Below are 15,618 nucleotides of genomic sequence, written 5' to 3' on the forward strand. Positions count from 1 at the left end.
GGCCTACAGATAAAAATATATATATATATATATATATATATATATATATATATATATATATAAATAAATAAATAAACAAACAGAATGGAGTACCGTGATTAATAGAGAGTCCAGCGGGCATCAGCTATGTAGCCAAGTGATCATAGGGTCCAGGGGGCAGCAATAGAAGGAACAGGGGAGCCGCGGAGTAGTCGCTACCACGCTATCACGCGGGCAACGCGGCATTTAAAGTTAGTAGCCTGGGGCTAGTAGACGCGTCTGCTCCGACGTCCGACGGAGGCCGGTTGAAGGCACAGCGGATGGAGTATTCGTCGGATGACCTGTCGTGGTGGTGCGGCGGGGCGCCGTGTCGACTAAGGATCCAAGCCAGATGGCGAAATAGGTATTGTAGCTGTAGTAATTTAGTTTTCTATCCGGGAGATGCGTCTGGCTCACGGCTATCTGGTGCTAGCTTCGGGGCTGGGGCGTTAGCCACTATAGCCACTCAGTAGCAGCGGTGATCCGGTGATCCGGTGCCAAGTTCCAGAGCTTACGGCAAGGATCCGGTGGAGTAGTGTGTTCTAGCCGTGTTTGGGTGGAGTCCGGGTGAACAACTGAGTAGGCCAGGAGGTGGGCCTCAGGGATAGCTTCGGTACTGGGTAACTCGTGGGTGCTAGCTAGCTGTGAAGATCAGGAGAATGGTCCAGGGATTACAGCAGGAATCCAGCATTTTAGTGAAGAGACAGTGCGTTACTGGTAGGCTGGCGAGTATTATCCAAGATTTAAAAAAGGGCTGGTACCTGTGCAGAAGGTAAAGGCCACTAGCAGTGGCTAAATAGCTTGTAGCTAATTAGCTGGTTATCTTCTGATGGCTAGGAGGTTTGCTATAAGGTTTAAAAATGTTCAATAATAGCGGTTCCGTACCACATTGGTTGAGGCAGGTTACCGGAAGGTATAATTGAACTAAAATGGAGAAGAGATTGAAAATAAAATGTAAATATATACAAAAAAAGACTAAAAAAGACGAAAGTACATGAGAGGACGAACAAAACTCGCCTGCACTGCTACGCCATCTTGGATCAAGATTGTCGAAAGAATGAGCGTTACACGAGGCCTGTACTGGAGCGGGGTCGATTTGCACATGGAGGGTCCGTCATGGTCTGGGGCGGTGTGTCACAGCCTCATCGGACTAAGCTTGTTGTCATTGCAGGCAATCTCAACACTGTTTATTACAGGAAAGACATCCTCCTCCCTCATGTGGTACCCTTCCTGCAGGCTCATCCTGACATGACCCTCCAGCATGACAATGCCACCAGCCATACTGCTCGTTCTGTGCGTGATTTCCTGCAAGACAGGAATGTCAGTGTTCTGCCTTGGCCAGCGAAGAGCCCGGATCTCAATCCCATTGAGCACGTCTGGGACCTGTTGGGGCTAGGACCATTCCCCCCCAGAAATGTCCGGGAACTTGCAGGTGCTTTGGTGGAAGAGTGGGGTAACATCTCACAAAAAAAATGGTAAATCTGGTGCAGTCCATGAGGAGTAGTACTTAATGCACTGTAGTATGCATTAAGTCCATGCACTGTAGTACTTAATGCAGCTGGTGGCCACACCAGATACTGACTGTTACTTTTGATTTTTTTCTGTGGAACTTGTTCAGTTTATATCTCAGTTGTTGAATCTTGTAATGTTTTTACAAATATTTACACGTTAAGTTTGCTGGAGATAAACGCAGTTGACAGTGAGAGGACGTTTCTTCTTTTGAGTTCATATGTTTTATATTTATATTATTAATAAAACATTCTCAAAACATTACCCATGTGTGTTCGCTTGTTTTGTACTGTTATATAGTTTTGACTCAATGATTTGTCTGACAAACAAAGAACTTAGCGTCCTGCAGGTCCTGGCATTGATAAAAAGCTGGCGAGACATTCAATGACGCTGTAACGACGTTCGTCTGTAGGAGGAGAAGCGGACCAAAAAGCAGCATGGTGGTTATTCATGTTCTTTAATGGAAAACTGAACGATACATGAAATAACTCAAATCTACAAAACAACAAACGGAACGTGAAAACCTATACAGCCTATCCTGTGACAACAAACACAGTGACAGGAACAATCACCCACAAACACACAGTGAAACCCAGGCTACCTAAGTATGATTCTCAATCAGAGACAACTAATGACACCTGCCTCTGATTGAGAACCATACTAGGCCGAAAACATAGAAATGCCCCAAAACATAGAAAAACAAAATAGACTGCCCACCCAACTCACGCCCTGACCATACTAAATAAATACAAAACAACAGAAATAGAGGTCAGAACGTGACAGACGCCATCTTCGCAGACGAATCAACAGGAAATTTGCTTAAAATTACTTCAGAAAAAAAAAGAAGGTCAAGCAAGCCGGACCACATTGTTTCTTTTAAGGTAGGATTATAGTAATATTTTGTTACGTTTAGGCCTATTTGCATGTATATTTCTATTATTGTACCAAATGTTGGCTGTTAGGCTAAATGTCTTTTTGTCTTCTCCAAATGCAGACAATGACCCAAAACCCACCGTCGCCCAGGTTTGCATTGCAAATGAGGGCAAAAACTGGGTCAAGACGCCAGCAGAGTAAGAAGACCTTTATGTAGTAAAATAAATAAATAAAATACCTACAACACCTTCGGTAGGCCTACTGTATATCTAAAACTATTTTTGTCATCTCTACATGTAGGTCTCCTGATTTAAACCTGATCGAACTTGTTTGGCATCAACTGAAAACATTCATCCGTAACTCTGCCAAGCCGACAAGCAACGATGAGCTGGTCAAGGCCATCGAGATGTTTTTGCTGGAGATATTGACAATACAACAAATACATTGATCATCTCAGCAAGGTTTTACCTGTGGTCGTGGATCTGGGTAGAAGTGCGACTAAAATGTAGTTTAACAAAACATCCGCATTTGAATATCTTTTTTCTCGTTATTTTATTAACGAAAGCATAAAGATGTTGATGAAGAAATACTGCACTGCTGTTTTGAGCTAGAAATGTAACACTTTAGAGAACTTAAAAGTATCGAATACATTGCAAGTTGAGGGATTTTCACAACAGCAGCTGGGCTATAACAAGTCTATTGCCCTGCCAATAGGAACATTTTGAATAATGGTGTTTGTGTGTTTGAAAAGCTGTTTTCAAAATGCCTCCAGTTGTCCATCACTACTGTAAATAAAAACACAGCTGTTTACATCCTTTATTGTAACCACAATGTCACAATTAATTACTTTTAGAGTTTGGGAATTACAAATGTGCACTTTTCATTATTAGTTACATTGTTTTAGTTTGAACGTGCAGACTTTTTTTCTTTAAATGATTGTTATGTAGGATGCTACATTTTTGACCAGTTGCAATTGTAAGTAGGCCTAATATATTAAAAAACTACTTCTATTAGGCTGTTAAGCCTCATAGCCTACCTCAGCCAGTTAAGTTATTTTATGTAGGTCTATGCTCCAAAGAAGTAGACTTATGGATTTAGGATTTATTTTATGAGTCTGTGATCAAAATATACAATTATGGCCTTATTTCTATTTCAGCATATTGGATGACTGTCATTCATATTCCATTCACCCAGTTCAATGTAACATCGATAGGTTTACGCTACTACATGATACTGACATTTTCCTTGTACCCATCATGAGGTTGCTACAACCTAGCCTATGAATGAAAGTTTACAATGTAGGTGCACAGGTCAGAGAATTTTGAGTAATCAATGTGACAGACAGTGACACATTCAATACTGCCCTGCACACTCTTGCCTGCATCTAGTTGATCTAGGGTCTAATCATTAGTCCAACAGTTGCAAATGAGAGTTTATATTGGACAAATTCATGTATGTTTATCCCCATTTTGTTCCGTTTGCTTCCGTTCAAGAAAAGTTAACAGAATCTGCGGAATGAACACTCCCCTGATCACACGCAACCAGTTCACTTTCATAGCAGCCACATAAAAACATCATGATCACTTTGATTGTTGTATATATACTTCCTTCTTGCAACCATCTACTACTGTACCTGCTCTCCTCCTCTAACCTTTCCATTTGCTTGTGGACAACACATCAGCTGTCTGTGACAGGCGAAAAAACCTTTCCAAGCCAAACCTTCAAATCATGACCGCTACATACAGTCTACATAGTTCTCACATCATAGTCAAGAATTACTAAAACTAACGTATTAGTTAACCCGCTACAATCGTGCAGTACAGTTTACAGTCAGAAAGCAGTTTAGCAGTTACACCGGCGAGCCCCTTTGGTAATAAATAATGTTAAGCCAAAAGTTTACCTTGACTTGGAAGAGTTCCAGTGCTGGATAGCCAAAGCAAGATAGCTAACATGTCATCCTTCTTTGTTTGAGCCGGGAGTTTGAGTAGGCTAAACTAGCTAGCTAGATTCACTAACTAAGTGAAAGTGAAAGTAAAAAAAAAAAACAATGCAACCAAATATAGCTAGCTCGCTCTCTTGCTTCTCCTTCATTTTGGAAGAAATGTATTTGTTACAAACTGTTCAACTAACTCTGTCTTCCTCTCAGTCAGCTACCCAGCTAGCACAGTGGATCTGGCCCGATAACGGCTGAGAGTCGGGGGACTCGGCTGAGAGTCAGACTCGGCCGATGTCATTTGGCCCGAGTCTGGGCCGCCCTGGGCAGTATTACTTATGGCTAGGGTGCAGGGATTGTGCTCGGGCCTATTCCGGTGATAGTTATCTGGCCCAGATGTATTACTTGGGGCTTGGGCCTACTCTCTGGCAGATGATTACACAGGCTGCTTTATATAATTAACATTTCATCATTTATTTTTCCATATTTTCTCATTGTTTCTGTGATCAAAATATACAATTAAAATGTGTGTATTATTTTAGTATTTTGATACTTTGTGTAAGGCAATTGATAAGCATTAAAAACCTTGTGGATGGAGCCTCCCGAGTGGCGCAGTGGTTTAAGACACTGCATCGCAGTTCAAACTGCATTGCTACAGATGCTGGTTTGAGACCTGTGCCAGCCATAACCGGAAGACCCAACGCACAATTGTCCCAGCGTCGTCTGAGATAGGGGAGGGTTAGGCTGTCCTTGTCCCATCGTGCTGTGGCGGGCCAGGCGCATGCACGCTGACACGGTCACCAGGTGTATGGTGCTGGATTGGTATACAGTGCCTTGCGAAAGTATTCGGCCCCCTTGAACTTTGCGACCTTTTGCCACATTTCAGGCTTCAAACATAAAGATATAAAACTGTATTTTTTTGTGAAGAATCAACAACAAGTGGGACACAATCATGAAGTGGAACGACATTTATTGGATATTTCAAACTTTTTTAACAAATCAAAAACTGAAAAATTGGGCGTGCAAAATTATTCAGCCCCCTTAAGTTAATACTTTGTAGCGCCACCTTTTGCTGCGATTACAGCTGTAAGTCGCTTGGGGTATGTCTCTATCAGTTTTGCACATCGAGAGACTGACATTTTTTCCCATTCCTCCTTGCAAAACAGCTCGAGCTCAGTGAGGTTGGATGGAGAGCATTTGTGAACAGCAGTTTTCAGTTCTTTCCACAGATTCTCGATTGGATTCAGGTCTGGACTTTGACTAGGCCATTCTAACACCTGGATATGTTTATTTTTGAACCATTCCATTGTATATTTTGCTTTATGTTTTGGATCATTGTCTTGTTGGAAGACAAATCTCCGTCCCAGTCTCAGGTCTTTTGCAGACTCCATCAGGTTTTCTTCCAGAATGGTCCTGTATTTGGCTCCATCCATCTTCCCATCAATTTTAACCATCTTCCCTGTCCCTGCTGAAGAAAAGCAGGCCCAAACCATGATCCTTCCACCACCATGTTTGACAGTGGGGATGGTGTGTTCAGGGTGATGAGCTGTGTTGCTTTTACGCCAAACATAACGTTTTGCATTGTTGCCAGAAAGTTCAATTTTGGTTTCATCTGACCAGAGCACCTTCTTCCACATGTTTGGTGTGTCTCCCAGGTGGCTTGTGGCAAACTTTAAACAACACTTTTTATGGATATCTTTAAGAAATGGCTTTCTTCTTGCCACTCTTCCATAAAGGCCAGATTTGTGCAATATACGACTGATTGTTGTCCTATGGACAGAGTCTCCCACCTCAGCTGTAGATCTCTGCAGTTCATCCAGAGTGATCATGGGCCTCTTGGCTGCATCTCTGATCAGTCTTCTCCTTGTATGAGCTGAAAGTTTAGAGGGACGGCCAGGTCTTGGTAGATTTGCAGTGGTCTGATACTCCTTCCATTTCAATATTATCGCTAGCACAGTGCTCCTTGGGATGTTTAAAGCTTGGGAAATCTTTTTGTATCCAAATCCGGCTTTAAACTTATTCACAACAGTATCTCAGACCTGCCTGGTGTTTTCCTTGTTCTTCATGATGCTCTCTGCGCTTTTAACGGACCTCTGAGACTATCACAGTGCAGGTGCATTTATACGGAGACTTGATTACACACAGGTGGATTGTATTTATCATCATTAGTCATTTAGGTCAACATTGGATCATTCAGATATCCTCACTGAACTTCTGGAGAGTGTTTGCTGCACTGAAAGTAAAGGGGCTGAATAATTTTGCACGCCCAATTTTTCAGTTTTTGATGTGTTAAAAAAGTTTGAAATATCCAATAAATGTCGTTCCACTTCATGATTGTGTCCCACTTGTTGTTGATTCTTCACAAAAAAATACAGTTTTATATCTTTATGTTTGAAGCCTGAAATGTGGCAAAAGGTCGCAAAGTTCAAGTGGGCCGAATACTTTCGCAAGGCACTGTAATTTGTATGCATAAAATGTATAATAATAATATTTAAAATTACTGTACATGTATTTACATTTGCTTCTGGGGGGATTCTGGTAAGATGACTGCAAAGTCGGCTGAATTTTTGATAGATGGAAAAGGCATGATGTACTTGGGCTGCTTCTGGGCAGTCCTACACCCGATTCCGTGCCAATTCAATCAGTTCCGGCCCCCCGGAAGAGGGCCGCTTCTGGGCCGATTCCTCATTACTAGCTGGGTACTCACCATATTTTATGCACTGCAGTGCTAGCTAGCTGTAGTTTATTCTTTCGGTACTAGATTTATCCTCTGATCTTTTCATTGGGTGGACATTGGGTGGACAACATGTCAGTTCATGCTGCAAGAGCTCTGATAGGTTGGAGAACGTCCTCCAGAAGTTGTAATTACTGTGTAAGTGTATGGAAAAGGGTGAGAACCATGAGCCCCCTAGGATTTGTATTGAATCAATGTACTCAGAGGAGGACAGAAGCTAGCTGTCCTCCGGCTGGCTACACCATGGTGCTACCCTACAGAGTGTTGCTGAGGCTACTATACGCCTTAATTGCAAAACAGTATGTTTTAATAAATTATTTGGTCATGTGAATATATTTTGTATAGTTTTATCTAAAAATGATAACTTTGTTAATGTTTCACTTTTTAGATTTTTATGAAATTCACTGAGGAGGATGCCCCCTCCTTCCTCTTCTGAGGAACCTCCACTACCTTTACATAATAGAAGCTGCTAATATAACCATGTGCACATTTCACCTTTCATGGTCATTCCCAGGCAATGCAGATGCTGTGCCTATTGACATTAAGTCTGGTGGTAATGGGGCTACCTTAGAAAAAATGTCAGAGTGGTCATACCTTCCTGTGTGTTGTCCCGTATACAACAGGAGTTCCCTGATCCTGGTGCAGAATACACAGGGTTTCTCCTTCCCCATCTTGACTGATACCATTCAATTCAAGACAAACTCCAAGCATCTATTCCGCATACCAGCTAGGGTCTTTCTAGCCTGGTTGCGTCTCTGTTCAGCGACTACATTCCACTCCTTGCCACACCTGTCATTTGCTAAAAGAAACTGGCCTTGAGTGCCAAGGATTGGAATGTTAGATAAAAAGACTGGTACCCAGACTAGGGTCCTTCAGCAGGCCATGCAAACTATAGAACTTTAGCTGTGGAGGCATTGTCAATCCATATAAGGCTTTTCAGTCTGCTGTTCTTGAAACGCATTGGGGTCAATCAAACAATGGAACCCATTGAAGGGAAGTGAAGGGGGAGGAGGGGCGATTTGCTCGTGAGCTTGATAAAAGGTGGCATGACCTTTTTGACATAATTGTAATCCAAACCAAACCTTAATTTACTCACTGAGTACTCACATTGTGACTCACTGAGGTTCCAAACTCCATTTTAGACATGGCTGTCACGTCTACTCCCCCTCCCCCTCTCTGGTGCTCATTGTCATCAGTTTACTTATTATTACGCACACCTGCCACAATCGTTAGGCACACCTGCACCTCATGAGACACACTTGGACTCCATCACTTCTATGACCTTTACCTCCCCTATATTATCTGTCACTCCCTTTGGTTCTTTCCGCAGGCAGTATTAGTTATCTTTCTCATGTCCAGACGCTGCTCTTGTTTTGTATTGTTCCATGTTTTTTGTATTATTAAATTCACCCCCTGTACTTGCTTCCTGACTCCCAGCGTCTGCGTTACAATGACTTTGACACAAATGATCCTATTTACACATTGTAGTACATTTTGACAATACATGTTTCTGACTAATATCGTTGCCATAGAGGTCGTTTTCAAAGGGATTAGTTGCTTTTATGGGCAATCGCTCTTTAAATGAGAGGTGCTCCTGGTACAGCCTGTCTCTCTGGCATGTGGTGTTTACTACAGGTTGTACTTCATTGAGAGACATTATTACACAAATCCTAGCAAAGACAGAAGGGGCAACATAACGTATTTCATATATAATTGTTAGAAATGTACAGTTTATACACATACTGTTTCCTCATGCTAAGCAAGCGACCCTCCCTCGTCAGAAGCAATCAAATCAAGAGCTATCAAAATAACCCAAAAATGTATCTTCTCAAAACACTGAACTATCTTGATGAACGTACGTCAACTGTCTTCCATAGCCATAACCCATACATATGTAACAGGTTGATTTATCCCTACCCATGGCTGTGTTTTATGACTCTGATTGAGGTGTCCTCTGTTTGATATGGCTGTGTTATTGAAGTATCCTCTGTATGCCTTCTGCCTCCCCAGATCACAGAGCAGCAGCTCCGGCAGACCAACGACCGCTTCAAAGCTTTCCTCAATGGAGACACCCAGATAGTGGCTGATGAAGCGTTCATCAACGCTGTCCAGAGCTACTATGAGGTACATATTTATTTATTTATTTATCTCTCTCTCTTTCTCTCTAACCTACAAATGTGTCATCTCATCCGCCGACTGTCTCTCAGCACACCACTGTTACAATACGCTTGTTAAATGAACCATCCTTTTCTCTTTCTTTACAGAGACCGCTATCATGTGTTTTAACCCTGTGTTTCCTAACTGATGTGGTGCTGAGATAGTGTTAGCATTCAATGTAATAGACCAGGCTGATTAGCTGCCATTTACTGCTGTAACTCAATTAGCATAGACATGAGAGTCGTAAAAAGACCCCCCAGCTTCCTCTGTCTCCCGGAACTGTAAATCAGAGCTTTTCCTAATAAATCAAATTCCGAGCTGTTGAGATACAGTCTGTCAGTGCTGCTGAAAACAGAGTGGCAGAGATACTGTACCTCTTCCTCAGTGCTGCTCAGTGAATTAGTTTCTCTCTCTCTAACTGTAGGGCTAGGAATCACTCGTAGTGGGATGGAAGCGGCTGCTCAGTTTCTCAGCGCTCTGTTGCTTTGGCCTGAATTCCAGGGAACTGCTGTGCTCTGTGGGGGGAAAATGGTGGATGAGATGATGCATCGTGTCGTGTGCACATCACATCTATTCACTGACTATACGGATTAGCTAACACACTTGTGCTAAAGAGGCTGCCATCGTACTCCCACCTACATTACAGTCACAATTCAACCAGTTCAACAATAATAGAGAATTATTGTGCAGATAAAAATACCCTTATATGGGTATTGTCCGCTATCCCACTACATAGGATACTTGGGGCGGCAGGGTAGCCTAGTGGTTAGAGCGTTGGACTAGTAACCGGAAGGTTGTGAGTTCAAACCCCCGAGCTGACAAGGTACAAATCTGTCGTTCTGCCCCTGAACAGGCAGTTAACCCACTGTTCCCAGGCCATCATTGAAAATAAGAATTTGTTCTTAACTGACTTGCCTGGTTAAATAAAGGTAAAATAAAAAATAAAAAAAATACTTAGAGTCCCCATACTATACTGTCCTAGGGTTTCTTTACTGTACGTACATGTAGGGCATGATGGATATTATAATGTTGTATTAAATCAAATCATGCAATGCCTTGAAGGAGCTCCAAAACCAAAGAAATCCATTTGAAAACAAGTTAATTGTATTTAATTAGACAAAACGGCGACTCAATTGACATACTGTAGTGTTTACCCACATAATGCTAGCTGGCCCATGTTGACATGCTTGGCATGTTGACTCCAATGCTTGGCACAGTAGTGTCAAGTTGGCTGGATGTCCTTTGGATGGTGGACCATTCTTGATACACACGGGAAACTGTTGAGTGTGAAAACCCCAGCAGCATTGCAGTTCTTGACACAAACCGTTGCACCTGGCACTTACTACCATACCACGTTCAGAGACACTTACATCCTTTGTCTTGCTCTTGCCCATTCACACTATGAATGGCACACATACACAATCCACGTCTGGATTGTCTCAAGGCTTACACACATTTTCTTTAACCTGTCTCTACCCCTTCATCTACACTGATTGAAGTGGATTTAACAGGTGGTCATAGGATCATAGTTTTCACCTGGGTTTACCTGGTCAGTCTATGTCATGGAAATGTTTTGTATACTCAGTGTATATACTGACAAGAGGCAGGATCCAATACTGTAACTATGGGAATAAAGACAAGATTCTAGCCACTGAGATGGCCGATTCGCACGTGAACAACAGGCACAAATCTGATAGTAACATTGTTTTTCTCTAAGATTTGATTTCAACTTTATTTAAGCAGGGATTCATGCTGACACAACGGTCTCTTTCACAGATGAGCCCAGCATAAACACATCAATAAACAACAATTATACTATACATGAAAAGCAAAAGCAATCATATGAAAGAAACACAATCTTCAGTAAAAAGGGCCTCTAACTTCCATCTGAATTGCCCAAGATGCACCATCTCCACCAACTTGAAGCAGTTTTGGATATCATTCCACATGACAGCCGCCAAAAAACTATAAGCAGATTTACGTACCTTGGTGAAGATTGAAGGGATCTCCAGTGTTAGCCATCCACGTGTCCGGGTCTGGTAACTTATATGTCTGAAGGTTAACAATGAGGTAAGGTATGGCAGAAGTTTATGCAAGAGAGATTTAAATACAAAAAAAAGAGTCACCCTAAGTAAATATGAACAAAAAAGGCTGTGAAAAGCATTTCATTGTTGTTTATCAGTTTGATATTACGCTCGATATATCATATGAATCTAACCTTTAATTGAGTTAAAATTGTTAAAAGAAAAAAAAAATGTCATCAAGAAATCATTGGCACCCATATATTTAGTACTTTGTGCACCCTCCCTTTGTCAAGATAACAGCTCTGAGTGGCCTCCTATAATGTTTCATTGGGTGGGAGAACACACAGGAAGAGATTTGAGACCATTCCTCCATACAGAAACACTCCATGTTGATAGATGACAAAGGGAGTTCAGTCTGTGAGTCACCTCATATTTATACCCCAGTGAAGCAGGAAGTTGTGGATTACCACTTAAGAGTTCCCAAAGACTCAGATGAACTTTAGAAAGTACAATATTAATCGAAATATACATCAATTACATTTTGCTCATAATAATTTCTAGGTGTGCCAATAATTGTGACGTATGTTTTTGAATAAAACAATTATTTATTGATGACAATTGTTTTTATTTTTTTTAAACAATTTTAACCCAGTTAAAGGTTAGATTCATATGATATTTTGAGTGTAAGATCAAACTGATAAACAACAAGGACATTTTTTCACATACTTTTTTGTTCATATTTACTTAGGATGCCAGTAATTCTGGAGGGCAGTGTACTAGGTTTTACCTGCATTATGTACCCATTTCAGTTCAACAAATGCTTTCTGCAGGGCAATAAAAGCTCTGACAGAGCCTGGTCAGCTGTGTAAATAGTGAAAAGTGTGTTCTGTGTTTTATAAGATGCCACGTATATCAATACAATTGTAACAACAGAAACATTATAAAACTTAGCCTCACTTAGCAAATGAGCAATTACATTTTATGTTGACAAAATTCAACACGCTCTCATTGCCCCTCCATACAAAAAAAATAAACACTTGGTCTGCTTCACGCTGTATTTTCGCACGTACAGAGTCATCCATCTCCCTTTGCCTCTTCCTCTCTACTGAGACATGCCCGAATACAGGTGTCTATCTGTTTCCTGGGCCTAGAATAACTCAATGCGCCAATGTCAAACAGGACAAATAGATTTACTGTTACAGGCTTGTGCAAGAAAGGTATCTCCCTCTTGTTCTGTCTCTCTCTCAACCCCCACTCTCGCTCTCTCTCTACCCACACACATCAACGTGATTATTTAATTCAGTGCTGTAAATACATAACATAACAGGGTTAAAACTACTGTCCTCTTATTGTAGTGTGTCACTAGTGTTTAATCACAGCCGACAATGTGGCCACAATTTAACTGTCACAGTGTAATGGATGCAGGGGCCTGATAGACAGTTTCTCTGATGTGTGTGTGCGTCCGATGCTATGACAATGGCCTTGTCTTGCTCACTCCCCATCACTCTGTCATTAAGGGGATGGAGGATGACCCTGAGAACTGTCTGTCCCGTCCCTGGCTGCTGCCGCCACGCACGCACACACACACACACACGCACACACGCACACACGCAGTCTGCCCTGGCTGCATGGAGGAGTACCGGCTCCTTCTATTGATCACACTGTCATGTCTTTGGCATCATTAAACTGAAGACTGTTAATTTATCCAATAAATTCTCTGTAATTTTTGCTATGTGATTAACTATTCAGGTAAATGTAATTAACTAGGAAGTCGGGGCACCAAGGAAAATATTCAGATTATAAAGTTATCATTTTCCTAATATAACTTTCAGATATTTTAATCTGATCAATTAGTCTTCTAATTAATGAATTATTCTTTACCTCACGTTAGTCTCATTCCAAACATTGTAAATGGTTGGTTATCTGCACAAACCCAGTCTTCGTGTAGGCAAAGTGTCAACACAGGACTAAGATTGAATCGTACTACACCGGCTCTGACACTCATTGGATGTGGCAGGGTGTGCAAACTATTACGGACCACAAAGGGAAACCCAACTGCGAGTTGCCCAGTGACACGAGCCTACCAGATGAGCAAAATGCCTTTTATGCTCGCTTCGAGTCAAGCAACAGTGAAGCATGCATGAGAGCACCAGATGTACCGGATGACAGTGTGATCACGCTCTCCGTAGCCGATGTGAGCAAGACCTTTAAACAGGTCAACATTCACAAGGCCGCGGGGCCAGACGGATGACCAGGACATGTAATCAGAGCATGCACTGGCCAACTGGCAAGTGTCTTCACTGACATTTTCTACCTCTCCCTGACTGAGTCTGTAATTCCTAAATGTTTCAAGCAGATCACCATAGACACTGTGCCCTAGAAAACAAAGGTAAGCTGCCTAAATGACTACTGACCCTTAACAAGTCGGTAGCCATGAAATGCTTTGAAAGGCTGGTCATGGCTAACATCAACACCATCATCCTGGAAACTCTAGAATGACTCCAATTCACATACCAACCCAGCAGATCCACAGATGGCGCAATCACACTCCACACTGCCCTTTCCCACCTAGACAAAATGAACACTTATGTGAGAATGCTGTTCATTGACAACAGCTCAGCATTCAACATCATAGTGCCCACAAAACTCATCACTAAGCGAAGGACCCTGGGACGAAACACCTCCCTCTGCAACTGGATCCTGGAGTTCCTGACGTGCCGCCCTCGGGTGGTAAGGGTAGGCACCAATGTATCTGCCACTCTGATCCTAAACACAGGGGCCCCTCAGAGGTGCGTGCTTAGTCAAGAGTTCCTTGGTGTCCACATCCCCAACAAACTTTCATGGTCCAAACACACTAAGACAGTCGTGAAGAGGACATGACAATGCTTATTCCCCCTCAGGAGACTGAAAAGATTTGGCAATGGTCCTCAGATCCTCAAAAAGTTCTACAGCTGCACCATCGAGAGCACTGGTTGCATCACGCCTGGTATCGCAACTGCTCAGCCTCCAAATGCAAGCCGCTACAGGGGCCCTAGAGGCCCTTAAAAGTGCCAAAGACTCCACCCTAGTCATAGACTCTCTCTGGTTCCGCATGGCAAGCGGTACCGGAGCGCCATGTCTAGGTCTAAAGGCTTATTAACAGCTTCTACACCGAAGCCATAAGACTGCTGAGAAGCTAATCAAATGGCTACCCGGACTATTTGCATTGAACCCCTCCCCCCCGCATTTTTTAGGCTGCATAAACTCTCTGTTTGTTTTCTAAGCCTAGTCCCCTACCTACATGTACAGTTGAAGTCGGAAGTTTACTTACACTTAGGTTGGAGTCATTAAAACTTGTTTTTCAACCACTCCACAAATTTCTTGTTAACAAACTATGGTTTTGGCCAGTCGGTTAGGACATGTACTTTGTGCATGACACAAGTCATTTTTCCAACAATTGTTTACAGACAGATTATTTCACTTATAATTCACTGTATCACAATTCCAGGGGGTCAGAAGTTTACATACACTAAGTTGACTGTGCCTATAAACAGCTTGGAAAATTCCAGAAAATTATGTCATGGCTTTAGCAGCTTCTGATAAGCTAATTGACATAATTTGAGTCGATTGGAGGTGTACCTGTGGATGCATTTCAAGGCCTACCTAAACTCAGTGCCTCTTTGCTTGACATCATGGGAAAATCAAAAGAAATCAGCCAACCCCTCAGAAAAAAATGTAGACCTCCACAAGGCTGGTTCATCCTTGGGAGCAATTTCCAAACACCTGAAGGTACCACGTTCATCTGTACAAACAATAGTACGCAAGTATAAACACCATGGGACCACGTAGCCGTCATACCGCTCAGGAAGGAGACGGGTTCTGTCTCCTAGAGATGAACGGATTTTGCTACGAAAAGTAAGTAAGTAAATCAAATCAAAGTGTATTTGTCACAACAGGTGTAGTAGACCTTACAGTGAAATGCTTACTTACAGGCTCTAACCAATAGTGCAAAAAAGGTATTAGGTGAACAATAGATAGGTAAAGAAATAAAACAACAGTAAGACAGGCTAAATACAGTAGCAAGGCTACATACAGACACCATTTAGTCAGGCTTATTGAGGTAGTATGTACATATGGTTAAAGTGACTATGCATATATGATGAACAGAGAGTAGCAGCAGCGATAAAAGAGGGTTTGGGGGGCACACATTGCAATTAGTCCGGGTAGCCATTTGATTGTTGAGAAGCCTTTTTGTCCTAGACTCTGCACTCCGGTTCTGTTTGCCATGGGGTAGTTTAGAGAACAGTCTATGACTGGGGTGGCTGGGGTTTTGACAATTTTTAGGGCTTTCATCTGACACCGCCTGGTGTAGAGGTCCTGGATGGCAGGCA

General features: G+C 42.2%; 1 protein-coding gene across 9 annotated transcripts in view; it reads left to right on the forward strand.

Moving 5' to 3' along the window:
• LOC110494076 (calcium-dependent secretion activator 1) overlaps positions 1-15,618 on the forward strand; it is a 164,695-nt gene that overhangs the window by 48,452 nt on the left and 100,625 nt on the right. For all 9 annotated transcript variants that reach the window (XM_036950119.1, XM_036950120.1, XM_021568782.2 and 6 more), the window contains exon 2: positions 9,078-9,191. In XM_036950119.1, the coding sequence (XP_036806014.1) occupies positions 9,078-9,191 (114 nt within the window). The remainder of the gene's footprint in view (positions 1-9,077; positions 9,192-15,618) is intronic.

This window comes from Oncorhynchus mykiss, chromosome 17, assembly GCF_013265735.2.
Source record: "Oncorhynchus mykiss isolate Arlee chromosome 17, USDA_OmykA_1.1, whole genome shotgun sequence".
Lineage (NCBI taxonomy): Eukaryota > Metazoa > Chordata > Actinopteri > Salmoniformes > Salmonidae > Oncorhynchus > Oncorhynchus mykiss.